The following is a 21,498-nucleotide window of genomic DNA, read 5'->3' on the forward strand; positions in this document are numbered from 1 at the left end:
CGGGGGAAATAGTAAGGTAAAATTTTAAAAATAATAATAATAAACTGACGATCCTGATACGCCATTTCCTCATTGGACGCGTCTTTAGAGAGAATTGCATTTTTAAGGACTTCATAGCCTAATAAAAGCTTTGCTTTCGGTTTCGGTTCATTATTGTAAAACACTTCTGTGCAAGACCAAGATGACAGAATCTCATCTTCTATGCAAGGGCGTCGGACAGGGGGTAATAGTAGAACAGAGTAACAGGGGCCCTTGGCAACAGGGAGCCCATGGCGAACCCCTCCCCTCCCACTGGACGTGGTCTTCAATGTTTTATTTTTTTTTATAAAGTCACAAAGCTTTCTTGATATTGTAAATGCACACAAATAAATGTAGACCTCAGCTTTACAGGTCCGAATAATTTAATACTCTTACCTTTATGAGCGAGAATGATGCCGTATTTTAAGTTGTTTGCAGTGCAAGTGATCACGGTGGCACCTCCAAATCTTGTAAGCCAAAAATTAGCTTTCACTTTCCGCATGTGTACAAAATGCGTGAGTCAAACACGTCCAGACTTGTCTGGCGCATACGCTAAGAAGGTTCAGTTCAGCAGCGTCCAGTATCGTAGAGTAATACAGAGTTTCCCTGGACTTGTTTATTCCTTTAAAGTCTGCTTTTCCTTTGTGTGGTATTGCTGTGCGTTAATAACTCAAGACCACGCACACACCCAGCAGGGAGTTCCCCTGGGACAGATGTCCAGGCATGTCGTGGTTTACATGGATGCCTCCACCATGGGTTGGGGTGCTGTGTGCATCAGGCAAGCAGCATCGGACTCCTGGACAGGACCTCGACTGCAGTGGCATATCAACTGCCTTGAGTTTTTGGGTGTGGCCCTTCGTCACTTCCGAACGATATTGCATCAGAAGCACATGCTTGTTTGTACCCGACAGCACTATGACCGTAGCCTACGTCAATCGCCAAGGCTGTCTTCGCTCCCGTCGCATGTCACAACTCGCCCGCCATCTGCTCCTATGGAGTCAAAAGTGGCTGAAGTCGCTACGTGCCATTCACATACCAGGAGTACTCAACCGTGCAGCCGATCAGCTCTCACGGCAGTCCACCCACCCTGAAGAATGGCGACTCCACCCAGAGACAGACCAGCTGATTTGGAGCCATTTCGGTGAGGCTCAGATAGATCTGTTTACCTCCCCAGAATCTTCCCACTGCCAGCTGTTTTACTCCCTCAGCGAGGCTCCCCTCGGCAGGGACGCACTGGCACACAGCTGGCCTCCGGGGCCCAAGTACGCCTTTCCCCAAATGAGCCTCCTTGCACAGACCCTATGCAAGATCAGGGAGGACGAGGAGCAGGTTCTGCTGGTTGCGCCACACTGGCCCACCCGGACCTGGTTCCCAGAACTAATTTCCCTCGCAGCAGCCCCTCCCTGGAAGATCCCCTTGAGGAAAGACCTTCTTTCTCAGGGGATGGGCACAAGTTGGCACCTGCACCCCAACTTATGGAACCTGCATGTTGGCTCCTGGACGAGACGCGTCAGACCTCTCCGGCCTTCCACAGGCCGTGATAGAAACTATCACTCAGTCCCGAGCTTCCTGTACTAGGCAGGCTTATGTGTGAACTATCAAAGACGCAATCTGAGAGAATCGCCGACGTGTTGCCGACACCCGTGAGATATTTGGCATGCTAAATATCTGGACCTGTCGGCGATTCAAAATCATGCCGTGTGAAAGGTGATCTGACTGAAAATCACATCGGCGGTTACCTACAGCCAATGAGACAGCAACATCCAGGCCAGCGGGAAGGTGGGGGAGGAGTTACGAAGGTATAGACCACAGTATCAACACGAATAGCTTCGGCTTCTTTTCTATTCGCTGCAAATGAGTGCACATGCAATTGTATGACAAGCTTCTTGCGGGCTACCATTTTTTTTAAGAATAATCCCAGTCTCACGTGAGAACTTGCACTCCTGACCTCACGTTGTTTCCATGTCACTTCTCGCATGTGTTTGGTTGTGAGACGTAGTTTGTGGACAAAGTTGTCGGCGATTCTTCCTATTGTAAAGTCATGCAGTGTGAAACCCCCTGTCGCCGATCCATCGTGCAGTGTGAACACAGCAGTGACAGAATGCTACCCCAGATAGTCATGCAGTGTGAAAACATCTGTGCTTCAAGATTGCTGAACTCGGCTTAAGGTGTACTGAACCGTGCCTTGAACTGAGCACTGACTGTGTTTCTTTATACTTGAGTCCATGATAAAAATAAACCTCTATGAACCACACTATTGTGAACGTATAGAGCTGTATGAACCACTGCAATCTGTAGAGTGAACAGGAAGTGTTAGTCTGAATGCAAAAGTTTTGCGAGGGAAGGCGACAAGGTATTTCTTTCACCACCATGTTCCTTTAAGAGCTCCGTAGTTTTCCACTGGTACATGAGGTTTCGTTAGGGTTAGCCTAAAGAGCTGCTGAAAATCAACCATTTTACTTTTCTTTCAGAGTTGATTGAAGAAAACAAGGAGAATGAAGAATTGAGTGGAGTTGAGAAAAATCATGCTAAAACTGGAGAATGACCTTCGAGTTTCTCTCGAACCAGGCAGAAAGATTTAAAGAAAAGAAGAGCCAAGAAATATTTTGACTGCTCTAAGTGTGAAAAGAGCTTCAGACAATCATCAAAGCTTAAGGACCACATGAACATTCACTCTGAAGAGAAACCTCACAAGTGTTCACAAATGAGATTCAGCCAGTCAGGAAACCCGAAAACACATGAGAGGATCCACACTGGAGAGAAACCGTACACGTGTGATCAGTGTGGAAAAAGTTTCACACAATCATCAAGCCTTAAGTATCACATGAACATCCACACCAGAGAGAAACTGCATGCATGTGATCAATGTGGCAAAATATTTGTAAGAGCTTCATACCTGCATATACACCTGAGAGTTCATATAAAGGAGAAGCCACATTCATGTCATTTGTGTGGAAATAGTTTATCATGTCTAACAAATTTGAAAGCACATCAGAAAATACATACTGGTGTGAGAGACTACATGTGCTTTGAGTGTGAAGAGACTTTTACTTCAGCACACAGTTTAAAACGGCACCAGATGATCCACACTGGAGAGAAACCATATAAGTGTTCACACTGCGACAAGAGATTCAGCCTGGAAGGGAAACCTGAAAATGCATGAGAGGATCCACACTGGAGAAAAACCTTATAAGTGTTCACACTGTGACAAGAGATTCAGTCAGTGAGGGACCCTGAAAAGACATGAGAGGATTCACACTGGAGACAAACTGTTTTAATGCACTGAATGTGGGAAGCGTTTCAGTCAATGTTCTGCTCTACACAGTTGTACAAAATACAATTACAGCAAGTAGATCATCTTCAGATCCAGTACTTTGAGGTCTGATGATGCCCTCTCACCAAATGTGACCCAATAATGCATCAAGCAATTAGCCAGCCTAAAAACGGGCCCAGTCGAAACTGGTGACCAATTTTAGACTAGAAGCCCAATAGGCCTTACAAAAAAACTTTTCGGCACACAATATTCCCACTGCCACTGATTTCTCACCATTGGTGAAATCGCAGGTGGCAACTGCAAGTGATATTGTCATTTTTTTTTTTTTCTTGTCTTCACTACTTTGCTACTTGTGTAAAATGCTGAGAGATTCAACAAAAAAATACTGAAAATAAAAACTGTTTTCCAGTAATGTGTGCCTCGTGTCTTACATGGAGTTGATGAATGAATAAACTCCTTAAACTAATTTGTCAGTTCATCTTTATACTATTTTTTTTTAGCATGTCCCCCACACATGCTTAAAAACAAGAAAAATAGTATAAAGCATGAGATGAATGAATAAATGAATTAAAATCCAGTAAATTTTGAGATTTTCTCTCAAAGATTTTTCTTTTTCACATTTTTATTTCATTGACAATTCATGGACCATGGACCTATACCTTTCATTAAAAAGGTTTATTTCTGCTAATGGCTCATTTTAGTGCAAGCTATTCCTTTAAATAGGGTGCTTAATGCAAATGTAATTGGCCTCATTTACAAAACCGGATTATTATATTCGACCATTTATGCAAATGTCTCTATGTATAGAGACAAAATAATGAGCTAAATCACTGTCTGTCATGTCAGTTTATAATGATCATGTAGATTTGCAAAGACACTATAAGTAAATATTGTTGAATCCTCAGAGGTGGAGTAGACAAGTAAAAGTACTCCACTTTTCAAGTTTCTTACTTTATCAGAGTGTTTTTCTTTAGAAAAAAAAAAAAATAATAATATAACATTCCAAAGCATAATATTGTACTATTTACTGCATATTAAATGCCATATAATACTTAATTGCATGAGAAATATATTACTTTCAAATTTTTACTTAACTACCACATTTTTAATGTTCTTAAGTATTAAGGGTTAAACTACACTGTAAAACAGCTTTCAGATTCAAAAGATTCAACTTAGACTTCAGTTCAGCAGCTGCCTTAAGATTTTCAGTTAAATCAGCTTAAATCTACAAGTCATTTTAACTCATTACAATAAAAATGAGCTGATATAACTTGTGAGTTTAAATAAACTGAGTTGACTTAAAATGTTAAGGCAGCTTCTAAACTTAATGTTTTTATGTTGAAACTGGTAAAAACTTTTAACAATGTAACAACAACTTTTATTTTTACTTATTTTTTTGATACTTTTTTTTATTTACTTGAGTTAACTAGAAGTACTTCACTACTGTTCGCTTCTGTAAATCATCACTTTATTTTATTTTTTTATTTTTTTTTACAATTAGAATAGAATTTATTTATTTATTTACATCTGAAAATGCATGACTTTCCATGTGTATGCCTGTGCACCTGGAAAAATGCATGTTTGCTATTTTACAAAAGTGATAAAATCGTGCAGAATTGAAGTAGCAAAGCAATAATTTGGGATTCTGTAGTCAGAAGAATAGAGCTAAACCTCCAGGTCTCTTTCATGCTGTGGTGTGTCTTTCTATAACTAGCGATACCAGGTCGTTTAATGAACGAATAATTGAGGGAATGGGATTTCCAGAATAATACTTTCTAAATTAAAACACAATGAATATTTAAAATCTGCTTTTGAGTAGAAATACTGCCTACATTTAATGATCACTTGAAATGGGAGTCAGATGAATATGGAGCTATAGATTAAAGGTGGAACTAAATCTTGATGCGCTGTGAAAAGACTGAACATGTATTAACCCTTTAACCAAACTTTATAGAACTATTTAGACAAAAAAGGTTATTCTATGGCATCATAAAGCACCTTTATTTTTAAGAGTGTATACTGTGAGATTCAGATCAACTCAAAAGCCCTAATCGGAATTATTTGTTTTCATATGTTTTGGTATCCTCTGCAGGTTTTGCATTTATTTCCAATGTCAAGATATTAGCAGTTCATCTATTTTTAGGTAGATGTGCTATATCTGACATTTTAAATGAAAATATCTTGAAAGCATTTTGATTAAAGCATTTACCCTGTACCCTCAGATTTTGAATCCGTGCCCAGAAATTCATAATCAGTGCGCACGCAATCCGTTCCCAAGGGTTCGTAAACTGTGCTGTATTTTCAGCCTTATTTTATATTAATCACCAATAGATTAGCTGCTAAAACACTACACCTGTTTTATCCTATTGGTTATTAATGTAAAATAAACGCTAAAAAGAAGACTGTTTTATAAGTGCGGATCATGGCACCAAAATAAAATAATAAATGAAGAGCGCTGTTTGGAAAGGAGAAGGTAAAAAGCAATACAAAACAAATAATGTACAGGTTATGCTCTCACTCCTTTGCTCTCAAACTAAATGCAATGTAATAATAGGCCTTGTTTTATAATAACATTAATAGTGCAGCATGCATCTAACTCTGGGTGAAAAACTTATCACAAATCGCCGAAATGAGTTATGTTAAGAATGACATTTCCAAAATTGTAAAAGGTTATTATAAAATAAAGCATACATTATGATAAACAGTTTACTGTCTTAAGTGCACTCATTTATTTAGTCTACAAATTAAAATAATAACTATAATTTTATTATAATAATATAATATTATTTACGGTGATCATTGTCACAGAGCAGCTTCTCCCAAAAACAGCACATACTGTTTCAGTTATTAAAATAGTTCTGTTTTGTATGTAATGGCAGTGACTATATTTCGTTTAATTTTTTATTAAGTTAGTTTAGAAAAAAAAGATTTGGAGCAGGATCTTTTTTGTTCTTTAAATATAAGTTTTTTAAATTTAAAGTAACAATCAGGCGGCCATCGGCAGACAGTAAATTGATCGTGTTTGATCAATTTTGCCTTCTCAGATAATCACGACTTGCCTAAAATAAATATAGATATTAAAAAAGTTGAAGTTAAAAACAATGTAGTTTCATCGTTAAAATAATATAAATGTGCGTTATTAGGCACATATGCAATCGTTGAAATAGTAAAACAACTCGAAAATAGACACTCTTTCATTATGTAGTCTGTAAAGATTAATTTCTCTAAAGGCGCGTCCAAATAGGAAATTGCCAGTCAGTATAAACTACTTCAATCTTGCCTTGCAAAACTGGCTCAGAAAAAACAGATATAGTCTTTTTTAGCGTTTATTTTACATTAATTGGCAATATGATAAAACACAGGCGGTAAATATATACACATTTATATTAGTTTATTGTTGAAATTAACATTGTTTTATACTTGGCCTATAGATTTAATTGTCAGCAAGTCGTGATGATTTGAGAAGGCAAAACTGATCAAACACAGGCTATAATTAAGTCATTCTCTGCAGCTTGCCTCCTGGTCATTACTTTAAAAAACAAAAACTTATATTTGTAGTGGACCACGCATTCCAGGGCCCAGTTTATGGCGAGGGCCCCTCCCTGGCCACAATAGTGGACAAAGGTTTGCTACATTTTGATTGGATCTTGGTGGACTAACATAAGCAAACTGTCCAACGCCATCAGATAAGGATGCCAGGACAACTGCCAGACACCTCTTAGAGGGCAAGAAGAGACCTTTGGGACAAAAACCCGAGAAGGACAGAACTTCCTATTGGTCAAGACGCAGTTTCTGCCCTTCACCCACCTTGATACTGTTTCCTAAGGTTTGGCCTGTGGTGGCCATAAAAATTCCTTAGGATCTCCAGACGCAGCACGCAGTGGGGGAAACAAAGAGAGATCACAAAGATCCATCCAAATCCATTCATAACTATGTTTTCAAGCCTTGAACTGATGCGAACCATAACACACACATCTTATACCTATTCAGAGAAATAAGTATTCTCACTGACAGCGATGTGTAGTGCAACATCTTACACAAACTCAGCTGTTAATGGACAAATGAATGCATGCATGACAGTTCAATCTTTTCCCATCATGTTTGGACTTAATGTGTTCATTACATGACCAAATGTTTTCTGATTGTGTTTTGGAAAGTGAGAAATGCACCAGTAAAACATTATTGACACCTTTTTTAACTTTGTATTTGGACTATGCAAATGACTTCCACAAGAGGAAAGAAGGGTGGGCTACCCCATGTCCCCCGCTCTGATGGAACCAGCCAATCACAGCATGGAAATGGAGAAGCACCAAAATGCAATCTCCTCCTCATCGGAAAGGTATAAAGATACCTCTCCAAAAGACACTCCTTGTTCTGAGTCTGCGGCCTGTGAAGGAAGAGACACTAACAGAGCAACAAAGTTCTGAGTCTGCGGCCTGTGAAGGAAGAGACACTAACAGAGCAACAAAGTTCTGAGTCTGAGGCCCAGCAGGGTGAGACACTAACAGAGCACCAAAGTTCTGAGTCTCCAGCACGTCTAGGGGACAGTAACAGATCAAACTTCTTTCTGAGTCTGCAGCCCGTTACTGGGAAGGCAGCTACAGATACCTTCATTCATTCTCCAGCTCCACAAGAGAGAGACACTAACAGACACAACCATTCTGAGCCTACTGTCCAGAGTGACAGAAACAGACGCTCCACGCTTCAAGTCTCCAGCTTTGAGGCAGCAGCAGATACGACCACGTTCTGTCTGTGAAGAAAGAGATATTTTCCACGTTCAGAGTCTTCGTCCAGTGAGGCAACAACAGATGCAGCACGTCCTAAGTCTCCATCCGAGAGAGACAAAGCGGATTGAACAAGTTCTGAGTCTCTAGCCCAGAGAGGCAGAAGACCAACAGACATTTGCAACAAGGTTGAGCTCCAGCAAGCAAACCTTCACTTCAGGTACCTTTGCTTGCGTGTTCCAAGCTAAGGGCCTTCAGCACCTACACCAGGGCCACATCTGCGTGTTCCAGATCTTAGGACCCTTTGGTGCTCCAGGAGAACAGCATCCTACAGCGCTTCATGCTCAAGGCTGTCGAAACGGATTCCTGCTCCTTTTCCCACTGACTGCTCCCAGCACAACCAGTGGAAGAATTCACCGCTACCGGACTGCTCAATCAACCACAGAGAACGTAAATATCACTTCCAATCCTCTTCCAGAGACCTTGGCATTGTTGTGTACTATCAGTATATGATTTTTCTAATTTACATTAGATAGTGTATAGCTGATTGCAGTTGATAACAAATAATAGCTCATTTATTTGTTTGATGCAAAATAAGGTTCTTCACCTTATTTGTTTCAGAGTAGCAACAGTTTATCTTTCCATAAGATAACATAGCTATGACATAGTAACACCCAACTGAATCACATTTTATGCATCTTATGCACTTTATTCCTTTTGCATTTATTGTATTCATTTAATAGTTGATTACTCTTGTCTATCATTTGTTAATAAAATTTATTTTATTACACTTGTGTCTTCCTTGTGTTGATAATACAGTGAGAGGTTCTACAAGCTAGATATCCCACCAATCTTTCTTATGTGATGTACTCATTACCACACATTAAGTGACATGTGATCCAAGAATCATTACGTCATCTGTGACGCGAGTACCCATCACTACACTATTTCGCCTTCCTAGTGGGCGAAAGCAGAACTCACTACAAAATTGGCATCCCTAGGTGGGCCAAGTTAAAATGAGATGAGTCTCCTGTAAAATTCACTACATATTGAACGAACAAAAAAATGCTCCAAACGTTTTTCTAAATTAACTTAATAATAATAATAAAAAGGAAACCAAATACAATCACGCTGTCACAAGGAGAGTCAGAGACGTGCGGATCCATTTGCAGCATTTATTGAGAATAGTCAACAGGCAGGAATAATCACCAGGAAAACAGGAACAACGTAGGAAATCCAGGAAACAGTTCGATACACAGGCAATGGTCGCAATGGCAGGTAGCAGGAATCGTCAACGGGGTATACAGTCCAGAGTCATACACAGAGAAACCAACACAAGGGAAAACGCTCGTAATTACGACCATAGGGAACGGTAAGACTTCGCAAGGTGGCTGTGTGTGTGAGTGGCTTAAATGCAGACAGTGTGATGAGGTGCAGCTGTGAGCAGTAATCAGTAAAGTGAGAGCAGGTGAATGCAGTGATTAGAGCAGTGGCTTGTGGGAAATGAAGTCCATGATGTGTGGTGCAAGAGTTCATAATGACAGGATAGACCAGATACGTGACAGAGCCCCTCCCCAAGGAGCGGCTTCCAGACGCTCTAACCACCTAATACAACCTGGAGGATGGTGGAGCGGAGGCGGAACAGGGGGAGGGATGGAGGGCCAGGTCCATGTAGGGGTACTGGAACCACGAACTGAGGCGGAGCCGACGGAGGGAGAAGCCATGATGGAGGAAGGGTTGGCTCCTGCATGGGGCCGACCGACGGAGGTGGAGCCGGTGGAGCCCGAGGCAGAACCGGAGAGTCGATGGTCCTGGGCAACACAGAGGATCCGGAGGACCAAGGCGGAACCCAAGGCTCTGGCGACCCCGGCGGAGATGGAGGTCTGGAGGTACGCAGCGGAGCCGGAGTGACATGGGATCGAGGCTGTGCCCACGGGAGGGAGGAGGTCCACAGAGCCGGCAGGACGGAGTGACGAGGCGCAGCCGGAGGAGTAGAGTCCATAGGCGAAGGTGGGGCGACGATTGACCGGGGCGGAGCCAGAGAGACGATGGAGCCCGGAGGAGCTGGTGGGCCGACGGCCGACAACGGAGACGAGGGAGCACAGAGCCGGGGTGGAGCCGCAGGGTCGGAGGGCCGAGGTGGAGTCCAGGACTCTGAGACTGGAGGTGATGGTGAGGGATCCTTCAGTCTGGACACCGATGGAGACTGGCAGTCCCACGGCAAGTCCTCTGCATCAAAGGTGGGATGTGGGTGAGCAGAGGGACTGTCAGGAGATAGAGGTGGCGGGACTGGAGCAGCAGGGAGGGTGGGTGGGTGGGAACCCACACATTCCAAGCATGGCCTCCGTGACCAGAACTGGGCAGACAAGAATCTCAGGACGACTGGATGGAACCAGCGGAGGCTCTGGAAGGCTGGGCGGAACCAGCGGAGGATCTGGAAGGCTGGGCGGAACCAGCGGAGACTCTGGAAGGCTGGTTGGGAGACCAGCTGCTCGAGCCGACAGCAGCGGTGGGACCTCCACGCTAGACATTAATCTTTGCCAAACCGTGGTAAAGTGTGGGTGCTGTGGTTCTGGGCTAGCAGACATCTTGTGCTGTGGCTCAGGACTAGCAGACATCTTGTGCTGTGGCTCAGGGTTAACAGAAATATTGTGCTGTGGCTTTGGGCTGGCAGACATCTTTTGTTGTGACCCTTCAAGTACTCCCACAGTGAACGGAGATCCACAATATAATAAAACAAAGTCAATAAATTGTGCGAGTGTCCAACTAGGGTCCTCATCGGGTAAGCATAAACTGATGTCAGTGTCCAACCCATTCCAAAAACATTCCTTTAACATAAATTCGTCACAGGGTGCCAGGTGACTGTACGTAATAAATTCCTCAACATAACATTCGATAGGCCGGCCATCTTGAAAAATGGAGCAGAGGAAACTTACGGGGTTGGACAAACTTTCTGCTGGATCCTTGTAATGGCGAAGTCTTCTGTCACAAGGAGAGTCAGAGACGTGCGGATCCATTTGCAGCATTTATTGAGAATAGTCAACAGGCAGGAATAATCACCAGGAAAACAGGAACAACGTAGGAAATCCAGGAAACAGTTCGATACACAGGCAATGGTCGCAATGGCAGGCAGCAGGAATCGTCAACGGGGTACACAGTCCAGAGTCATACACAGAGAAACCAACACAAGGGAAAACGCTCGGAATTACGACCATAGGGAACGGTAAGACTTCGCAAGGTGGCTGTGTGTGTGAGTGGCTTAAATGCAGACAGTGTGATGAGGTGCAGCAGTGAGCAGTAATCAGTAAAGTGAGAGCACGTGAATGCAGTGATTAGAGCAGCGGCTTGTGGGGAATGAAGTCCATGAAGTGTGGTGCAAGAGCACATGAAGACAGGATAGACCAGATACATGACACACGCAATCATTTTATACAAAACTGAACTAATTTAATAGCTGAAACAGTAAAGCTGTTTATGTCATACTACTTAAAATTGTAATTATTATTATTATAATTTATAGTCTAAATAAATGAGTGCACAAATGTGTTTGTGTACTATTCATTCTTAACATGTAGACTCATTTTGGCGATTTTAGGATAAGCTTTTCACCCAGATTTAGATGCATGCTTCAGTGTTAATGTAATTATTAAATATGTTATATTAGATTGGATTTACGTTGAGAGTAAAGTAATGACAACATAACCATGAACATTTACAAAACAGTCTTCTTTTTAGCGTTTATTTCACATTAATGACCAATGGGATAAAACACATGTGTGGTGTTTTAGCAGTTAATCTATTGGTGATTAATATAAAATAAAGCCAAAAACTCTGTTTTGTCAGTGTTGCGTAGTCTCATATAGCCTACTATAAGAAAATAAAGTTTAATAAATGCAATACAATGCATCCCGCACCTAAACAGGTGGCCTGGTTGAATTTGGGGGCGGGGCCACAAATCCATGAGTAAGGTTTAAAAACGGTGGAAACAGATTTCAAAAGTGTGCGCACGGATTATGAATTTGTGGGTACAGTTTACAAAATCTGAGTGCACAGATTGGAAATTTGTGGGCACGGTTTGTTAATTCGTGGGCACCAGTTTAAGAAATTGTGTTTAAGGTGTATAAACTGAGTGAACAAATTGCAAAACCGTCCCCACGGATTAATTATTTTTCTTCTACAGGTGACTTAAGGGGCTCCGAAGTACGATGCTTGAAAATTTCAGTCTCTATTTGCACTTTGAATTTTGAAAGAGTAGCCTACTTTGATCATGCCTGCATTTTTTATCTACACGACTAAGAAAGAACTGTGTCATTTTTATTTTTTGTTACTAATTCTGTAGAAGGTACTTGCAGCCAGACAAAGCAAACGTCAGTTAGAGCAACATTTTTCAATGCAACACCCTCCCTGAGACACAAAGAAATAACAGACGCAATCGTTTCTCCGTGACCACTGTTGAAAAAGACGGGTTAAAAAAAAACTCACGCAAACATGTTACATTATTTTATTATTTTCATTACATTTAATTTTAATGTGTAATAGTCTACCTGACTGTAGGAAAAATAAACAACTTTAAAGCAGGCACGTGCAGATGCCCAAAGTGCCCTTCTGTCAGAGGGCACCTGCAGGTCCTGAAAACTCCTTAATTTAGTTGTATCAAATTTAAGGCCAAAACAAGTTTGAAATATGTTAAATAATATAAGAAAATAGTTAATTGTAATTTAGGAGGTCGTACATTTGGGGACGGAAATACGAGAATCGCGATAGGGCTGGATAAAACTTCAAAAGGCAATGATGTCATTGAATAAATCTGCATGCTGTAGGTTTCAAAGTCAAAACGCGGCACTGATGTCTTTATATGAATGTATCTGAAGGGAACCCACTGTCCTCAGAAACATGTCGTTGTCATTTTCATTTATTGCCTGATAAACAGCGTTAATGCTGATTTGTATACAGCCGTTACTAAGGAAACCTTAACCCCTTAACGCCTGAATTTATATAGCTGGATATAAATAAATGTTTTATGTGTGTGTTTGCCTTTAAGTAGATGGTAAAAAATGTTGAGATTATCAATTTCACTTTTGCACAACAAATAGATAGAAATTTTGGTATGTTGCAAATTTGCGACAACAGGCATAATGACAAAAAACTATGTTTTATTTTTTCACCCTTTTTTAACTTCTTTATTTATATAAGGTAAGTTGTGCTAAGATACAAATATTTACCTGCTTATTGTGTGCTTATACACTCGACATAATGAAGTGAAATACGTGTGACAAGTATTTTTGAAGTTATTGTAATAATTAGGTTTGTAGCATATCAGCGACAGTAGGCCATAAGGATCAAACTTTCCTGACTCATTTCCATAACTTCGCAACCGGGGTAATCCTCGTGCGTAAACAAGAAATAAGTCCGTCACTTTGCGGTCCCACTAGAAACAAGTGCTTGTCCAAGGTTCCTAGGTCTGTAGCGAATATTCACTAACCGGCATTGGGGGAATGTAGACGCTATCTCGGCTGGTTGATTGAGTCAAACGGTTTGTCGCATATTTATGACAATAGGCGTTAAGGGGTATTTCAGCGCTCTTAAAGCGCCCCCTTGTGACAGAGAATGACTTTTCCTTTTTCACATTTTTTCAGCTCTTTATGGTCAAATTATTGCGATTACCGACCTACATTGTTATGCAGCAAACACAGAGTTGAAAATGTGAAAGAAGTTGATGTGCCTTTTAAAAATCTAAACAAATAAGACAGTAATATTTATGTTTTAAATAAATATAATAAATGATAAACTCGATTTATCATTTTTAATGGTATAAAGGCTGAAATTCCATTGTATAAGATATTTTGTTTTGTTTTGTGTGAAGCTGTATCTGAATTATAAATCATGCCATTTTATGCCTTAATATTCTACCGTACATTGTCAAATCCTACTCATACTCTTCATTTTACTTCTGCGCCTCTTAAAAAGGGTCACAATTTGCCTTAAATTGATTTTTAAAATATTTTAAATAGTGAAATAAAATTCCTTCCTTAATATGTTTGTTTTATTTCTATACTCTGCAGTAAAGCCTGTTGTCTACAATCTTACAATACAATACAAAGTGAAAAAAATATTACTGATTGTGTTGTTTGAGTCCTGAAACGCAATTTAAACTTCAAATAATGCATAATTTGTCTTATTAATGACATTGTTACTTGTTACATAAGTAACTGGATGCCTACAATGAAGTGATGGACCCTAGGAGCTCTTTAATGCCTTGTTTCAGATGCCCTTTTTATACTTTGAGCATCTGCCCCTTTAAAGGTCTCTGCACGGCCCTGCTTTAAAGAGAGAATCATGATCTTTATTTCTAAGCAAAAAAAAAATAATAATAAAAAAATTTGAGATTCTCATTTTATTCAGAATCATGCAGCTCTACCTCACAGTAATATTTAATGTAAAGTTCTATTAAAATTAAGGCTGAAGTTCATGTAAATGTATAATTGTCCACCTGACTGTAAAATTAAATGTAAAGTTCTATTAATTAAAGCTGAAATTCATGTTATTGTATAATAGTCTGACTGTATAGTTTATTAAACATTTTTTTTTCACTTGATCATTTTATTGACAAATTAATTAAACATAGACCTTTAATTAAAAAGGCCTATTTCTGCTATTGCGAACTCATTTTATAAATGCAAGCTATTCATTTAAATTATAGACAAGTGCAAACTGGATGCTTGATGCAAATGTAATTGGCCACATTTACAAAATCAAGGGATTATCTTTGCCCATCTACACTAATGTCTCTTAATGTATAGAGACAAAAGAACGAGAGTAATCACTGTCTATCAGTTTATAGTGATCAAATAGATGATGGAAGGCACACCACAGAAAAATCCCTAAAATAACTAAAAAGCAGATAGTGTTAAATCATATCTAAACGAATTCTAATCTAATTTAATTTTAATTAGCTCCACTTTCGAAGATGCATGACTTCAAGGCGACTTTCGATGTGTGTAAGTCTGTGCACTTAAAAAATGCATGGGTTCTCTGTTTTGCTAAAGATCTAAAAGCATGCAGCATTGTTCCCCTCCCTCCTGATTTCTCCTGATCTCAACATAAATAGTTTTCTCGTAATCTAGACATAACAAAATAGCTGGGAAATCCAGAAAGTAAAAAAAAAGAAAGTAATAACATGGCCTCTTCTTAGGGCTTTCCTGATTGGATGGTTAAAAACTATCCCGCCCAACAATTGAGAAACGCCCCCTTTATGTTCCGTAAGGACTCTACTTGAGCTCAGCGACTGCAGTCCTCGATTTCCTGAAAGCTGAGCTAAGAAACAAACGGTTTGGCAGCTTGTGTGTAAATGTTGGTTTTTGGCTAGCTTTTTTTCACCCTTAATGTTGATTCTAGCGAGAATTGCGTTTTGTGGTATTCAAGTATTCGCAAAGCTCTCTTGTTGTGGATTATTAAACTCAGAGGTCTGTCTGAAATCACTCTGGAGAGGAAGAGTGAACAAACCCTGTCTGTAAAGTCTTTGTCTGAAGAGGGATCAAGAGACTCATCAAAGCTTTCGGACGCAGCGGTCGAGTTTTCTGAGGAGAGGTGAGCAATTCATGGTATTTCACAAACAGACATAAACATGAAACACATTTTAAACGAGCTCATTTCTGTGTTTTTTCATCGAGTACAGGGCTGTTTGTGTGTTTGCTGAGGTAAACAAACACTAAGAACATAACGCAAACAGCATGTGGAGACAACATGCCAAGTTCATTCAATTTTGAGCCATGCTGTGTTTTTGTGTGTTCAATAACAGTTTCGTTATTTGGAGTTTAGTGGGAATGAATGCTAATGGCCAGACTGACTTACAGAATGTAAACTACATCATTTGTAAGAGATAGTCAAGTGATCATTTCTGTGCCTTAAATGCCTTTAAACGCACGACGCCAAGGCAAAGAACCACCCGATGTGAAGCTGCATATTGTCAAAACTAACTGTAATATTGATATCTTTGTTAGACTATCGACTCTATATAACAAAGGGCAATGAAAAGAACATCTGATAAATAACTGGGGTACTACTAGGACTTGTACTCGGACTCGAGTCGGGTCTCGAGTACAATTTTTAGAGGACTCGGACTTGTCACGGACTCTGATGCATTTTGACTCGGACTTGACTCGAAAGTTTTACTGACTCAATGCATTATTGCATTATAAAGTGACATTCAGTATTCACATGTGTTTAAAAGTATTGCCATTACTTGAAAGCCAGCTGGTTTCTTTGCATACACACACCTAAAGCGGGCTCACCGAAAGCGCCTCTCAGTCAGCATGTGAATGCTGAATTAAGCATTCTTTTGCATGTTATTTGCTACATGCTTACACGAAAAATAATGTCAAAATGCACCATCTTGGACAGTAATCATGCAATGCAGCGGTTTTGTCTTGAGTGAATTTGAACAGTTGGGAGAAATACAGATATGTCAAAATATATGATCTGTGCGTCCAGTCTTAAAGCGACAGCAGCGTAAACATACTGCAGCAGACTGTATCATATTACATTTACCTATTTTATCTCACAATTCAGATTTTTTTTCATATGTCGCTTATATGCTGTATTTCGGACTTTATAACTCAATTTACCTCAACAGTAGTGAGTTTGTCAGTTATGAGGGAAAAATGTCAGAAGTGTGGGATATAAACTCATTAATTTTGAGTTGAAAAGGGAAAAGGGATAATGACTTTTCTTATCAGAATTGTGAGATATAATCTCGGAATCGTGAAATTTTTAAATATAAACTCAAATATACCTTTTTTACTCTTTTATTCCATGACTTCCATAGACAGCTACTTAAAAACTGTAATTAACCCTCACAGCCTCATTTTCATCCAAGAAAAAAAAAAATTAAATGCCATCTACCTTATCTAAGGTCTAACCATTCATCATAAAAACCCAAAACACAGCCACAGAGATACAAGGTGCATTCTCTGCTCCTCAACTCTCATTCACTAAGCTTCCTATACCCACCCCATTGAATTTATACATTTACTAAATAACAACAAATAAAGTCAAGTTCTGTCCTGCCTTATAATTTTTCACATTCTAAAAGCTATTTCACTCTGAAATATGTCACAATACATAAGCTATAACTTCTGTTACATGACTTTAAGTGTGCTGCGCAGGACACTAATTATGAGATGGTGTGATCAAAAATCAAAATGGCAATATGCAATAGAGGTTTGCTTTTGTTAGATTTAAATTGGCATTGCCTTATTCTAGTTGTAAAGGTTAAAACAAGGTTAAGATACTGACAAACAGTAGTGTTTAGTTGGACTCGGACTCGACTCGGACTTGACCCATTTGGACTCAGACTTGACTTGACTTGAACTCGACTTAGGTGGACTCGAACCTAACACTATTAATAACAAACCCTAAACTAACTGTAATTACCGCTCTTTATATGTTTAAAATTAAATCAGATGCTCCTATAGGTCATTTTGTGCCACATGGGACATTTTAAATATATATAAATATGAAACGATTTATACGGTAGACTGGAAATATTAAACTTGGCTTTGTGGTATATAAAACTATAGCATAAAATCATTTAATTACTTTATTGCTCTAGATAATTAGGAAATCAAACGTTTTTTATATGATATATGATGTGCTTTAGAGTGTTACTTATCTTATTATGTTGGGTGCCATCACATTTCAGTTTTTATGCTTTTATTTTTTATTTTTGTTTGGTTATGTTATTTATTTATTTATTTATTGTCACAGTAAAGTGTTATTTTTCATTCCAACTTCTGGTGTCCTCTAATTTTTATATCTACCTCCCTCACTCAAGTCTAGACCTGGTCCAGTGAAGTATTTGCATTGAAGGACAGTGCTACTGTGTGTGTGTGTGTGTGTGTGTGTGTGTGTGTGTGTGTGTGTGTGTGTGTGTGTGTGTGTGTGAGTGTGTGTGTGAGTGTGAGTGTGTGTGTGTGTGTGTGTGTGTGTGTGTGTGTGTGTGTGTGTGTGTGTGTGTGTGTGTGTGTGTGAGAGAGAGAGAGAGAGAGAGTGTGTGTATGTGTTTGCACTAAGGCTGTGTGCTGCACAAATCAGCTCACAATGTTGTTTACAATGCTAGTGAACAAGGTGATGTAAACAGCAAACGGTTACTGTTATTATTATTTGGAAGAATTTATATTATTTTGTTTTTTGTATTTTTAGACATATACACATAATTAATAAATAAATAACTGTGTTATTGATATTTTTGGCAAATCTGCTTTTTCCTCACAGAAATTCATGTTCAGTGAAGCTCCTTCCACAAACCCTGCAGAATGAAACACACTGAGGATACTGAAGAGCAAACAGGTTGGTGTTTATTCTTTTATTCTTCATTAATGAGCCTGAAGGTTATAAAGCCTTAAGTAGATTTAAATTTGTTGTAATAGTGTTTCAATAACATTATGAGGAAACATTTAATAGTTCTCCCAATAGAAACATTGGAGTTGTGCCTATAATGTTTTAAAAATATTAATAATTGGAAGATCAATGTGCATCATTCATAGAAAGAGTCTCAAGGACATATAATCTACAAAAATGCTTCAAAATTACCAAAAAATTGGGGTATAGCAATTGTCTGCTTTCCACAGGTTACTGAAAATCAATTATTTCTACTTTTATTTCAGAGCTGTTTGAAGAAAATAAGGAGAATCAAGAATTGAGCGAAGTTGAGGAGAAAAACCATGTCAAAACTGAAGAAAAACCTTTGAGTTGCTCTCAAAGACACAAAGATTTAAAGACAATAGGAGCCAAGAAGTCTTTCACCTGCACTCAGTGTGGAAAGGGTTTCTCATACAAACATTGCCTTGAGCGTCACATGAGAGTTCACACTGGAGAGAAACCGTTTACATGTGATCAATGTGGGAAGAGTTTCACTGATTCATCAAGCCTTAAGTATCACATGAGCATCCACACCGGAGAGAAGCTGTTCTCATGTGATCAATGCTGCAAAATGTTTCTGAGAGCTTCAAACCTGAAGATGCACCTGAGAGTTCATATAAAGGAGAAGCCACATTCATGTGATTTGTGTGGAAAGAGTTTTTCATGTCTAAAAAATTTGAAAGCACATCAGAAAATACACACTGGTGTGAGAGACTACATGTGCTTTGAGTGTGAAAAGACTTTTACTAGAGCAAACCATTTAAAAGAGCACCAGATGATCCACACTGGAGAAAAACCTTATGAGTGTTCACACTGCGACAAGAGATTCAGTTTTTTAGGGAATCTGAAAAATCATGAGAGGATCCACACTGGAGAGAAACCTTATAAGTGTTCACACTGCGACATGAGATTTAATCAGTCATCAACTCTGAAAATACATGAGAGGATCCACACTGGAGAGAAACCGTATCACTGCACTGAATGTGGGAAGTGTTTTATTCAATCATCTTCTCTACGCAGTCATACAAAACACATTCACAGCAAGTAGATCATCTTCAGATCCAGTACTTTCAGATCTGATGATCCCTCCACACCAAATGTGCAATAAACTATAATCTGGATAGGTCTGTTTTAACAAGACCTTGCAAATGACAAGACAAAGAAGCATTGTGAAGTTTTCACAGTAAGAAGCTCATCTTCAAAACTAGCAGATTCAACTGTGAAATTCAGATCAACTTAAAGATGAAGTTTCTTTTAAATCAGCGTCTACCCCCTGTAAATTGTGAAAATCCCTGACACCCCCATGAGAAACAATTAATGTCTGAATAGGGCTTTAGTTTAAAATAATAAAAGCCTAACCGATTTGTTGTTAATTGGGCAAATTTGCTTTTTCAACACATAAATTCATATTCAGTGAATAACTTTCCACAAACCCAGCAGAATGAAACACACTGAGGATACTGAAGAGCAAACAGGTTGGTGTTTATTCTTCGTTAAAGAGGCTTATAACATTAAAAAGGTTATAACATTTCATGCAGATTTAGTTTTGTTGTAATGGGGAATTTTTGTTCAGTACCATTATGTTTGATAACTGTGTAGTTGATCAAATGTTTGTAATAGTACCCCTATAGAAACATTGGATTGTGCCTATCATGTTTATAATAATAATAATAATAATAATAATAATAATAATAATAATAATAATAATAATTGGAAGATCAATGTACCTCATTTATATAATTTTCATCAGGGTTCATAGGGTTGATGAAAGTGTGGATAAATCTGTCCTAACCAGTCATTACAAACGAAATGACAAAGAAACATTATATAAAGTTTCCACAGTGAATAAATTTGATCTTCATCTTCAAAACCAGCAGATTCAACTGAGATTCAGATCAACTCAAAGATGGAGTTCCTCCCCAAAGAGCAATGTCAAAAAAGGTTTACTCTTGTATGAAATTTTGTTTCAGGATGTAAATGATAGTGCATTTTTTATGGGTTTCATAAATCAGTTTGGACACAATCAGTATTGTATAAAGTGCTAAAGAAATAAAGTTGACTTGACAGTCTGATGAATCACATTAATCTGGAGCAATCGCAATCATTGGAGCTCAGTAAATGCCTTGGTGTTGAACTTTTTTGCAGGGAGGAAGAACTCGCAGCACCAAGTGGAAATAGTGACACGATATTATAATAAAATGCTCTCTACAAATAAAAGGGCAGATTACAGCAACAGTCAATGGATATTATGGATATTTGCATGCAGCTTTTTAATGATGTTTGCACTTTGATATCATTATACTGTATTAAATCCCTGAATAGTTATTACAGAAACATGGAAATTGATTAATCTAATTGTTACATTAAACATTTTACAATTTTTACATTAAACTTTTTACAATAGGTGTTTTTTTTTTTTTTTTTTTTTTTTTTCTTTTTTTTTTAATGCGCTTAAATCTTGCTGTCTTGAGTTATTCAGTTCAGATACTGTGTCTAAGAGTCATATAGAGCAGCGATGGGCAACTGTGTGCGGATCATATTAGACTCCAATGATCAATTTTAACACATTTGAAAAGTAAGTAACCGCTTAAAGCTTTCAGTTTTCGATATTAGTACTATCTCCCAGCAGGAGAGCTCGCTAGTTTTCAGTCGCTCACCGTAATAATTAGTTTAGTAGGACATGTATTCTTACGTAAACACTAACATTAGCAAATAATAAATGGAAAAACTGACAATGAAAACAGTATTTTCAAGTCAAGATGGTAAACCGATGATCTTTTGTTTTACCAAGTTCGAGGGAATACTCATATGTTTGGAAACCGCTATATTTCTGCCGTTCCAAAAGTGAAACTTGCTGGCAAAGAACGAATTTGCATGTTCAAATTAAATAAGCCCGTCTGTTAAATATAATTAATTATACAAATCTGAACCGTGAAAACACTATATTTGTGTGTTATTTAATAAAATAACTGATTGATAATAATTGATTAAATTAATATAATAATTGATACTTTTCGCTCATGCCTTTTCCTAATATTTTTTAAGACTAAAATGTAAAGTGCT

The 21,498-nt window shown here is 38.6% G+C and overlaps 1 protein-coding gene and 1 pseudogene across 1 annotated transcript in view; both read left to right on the forward strand.

Annotated features, from left to right (window-relative positions):
- Positions 1 to 1,112: 1,112 nt before the first annotated feature.
- On the forward strand, positions 1,113 to 3,371 carry LOC141338432 (uncharacterized; annotated as a pseudogene).
- An 11,967-nt stretch (positions 3,372 to 15,338) lies between these two features.
- The window catches only part of LOC141328647 (uncharacterized), a 121,846-nt gene continuing 115,686 nt past the window's right edge, over positions 15,339 to 21,498 (forward strand). The window contains exons 1-3 of the mRNA XM_073835409.1: positions 15,339 to 15,603; positions 18,289 to 18,363; positions 18,681 to 19,454. Of these exons, the coding sequence (XP_073691510.1) occupies positions 18,330 to 18,363; positions 18,681 to 19,454 (808 nt within the window). The 5' untranslated portion in view covers positions 15,339 to 15,603; positions 18,289 to 18,329. The remainder of the gene's footprint in view (positions 15,604 to 18,288; positions 18,364 to 18,680; positions 19,455 to 21,498) is intronic.

Source organism: Garra rufa, chromosome 1 (genome assembly GCF_049309525.1).
Source record: "Garra rufa chromosome 1, GarRuf1.0, whole genome shotgun sequence".
In the NCBI taxonomy this organism is placed as follows: Eukaryota; Metazoa; Chordata; class Actinopteri; order Cypriniformes; family Cyprinidae; genus Garra; species Garra rufa.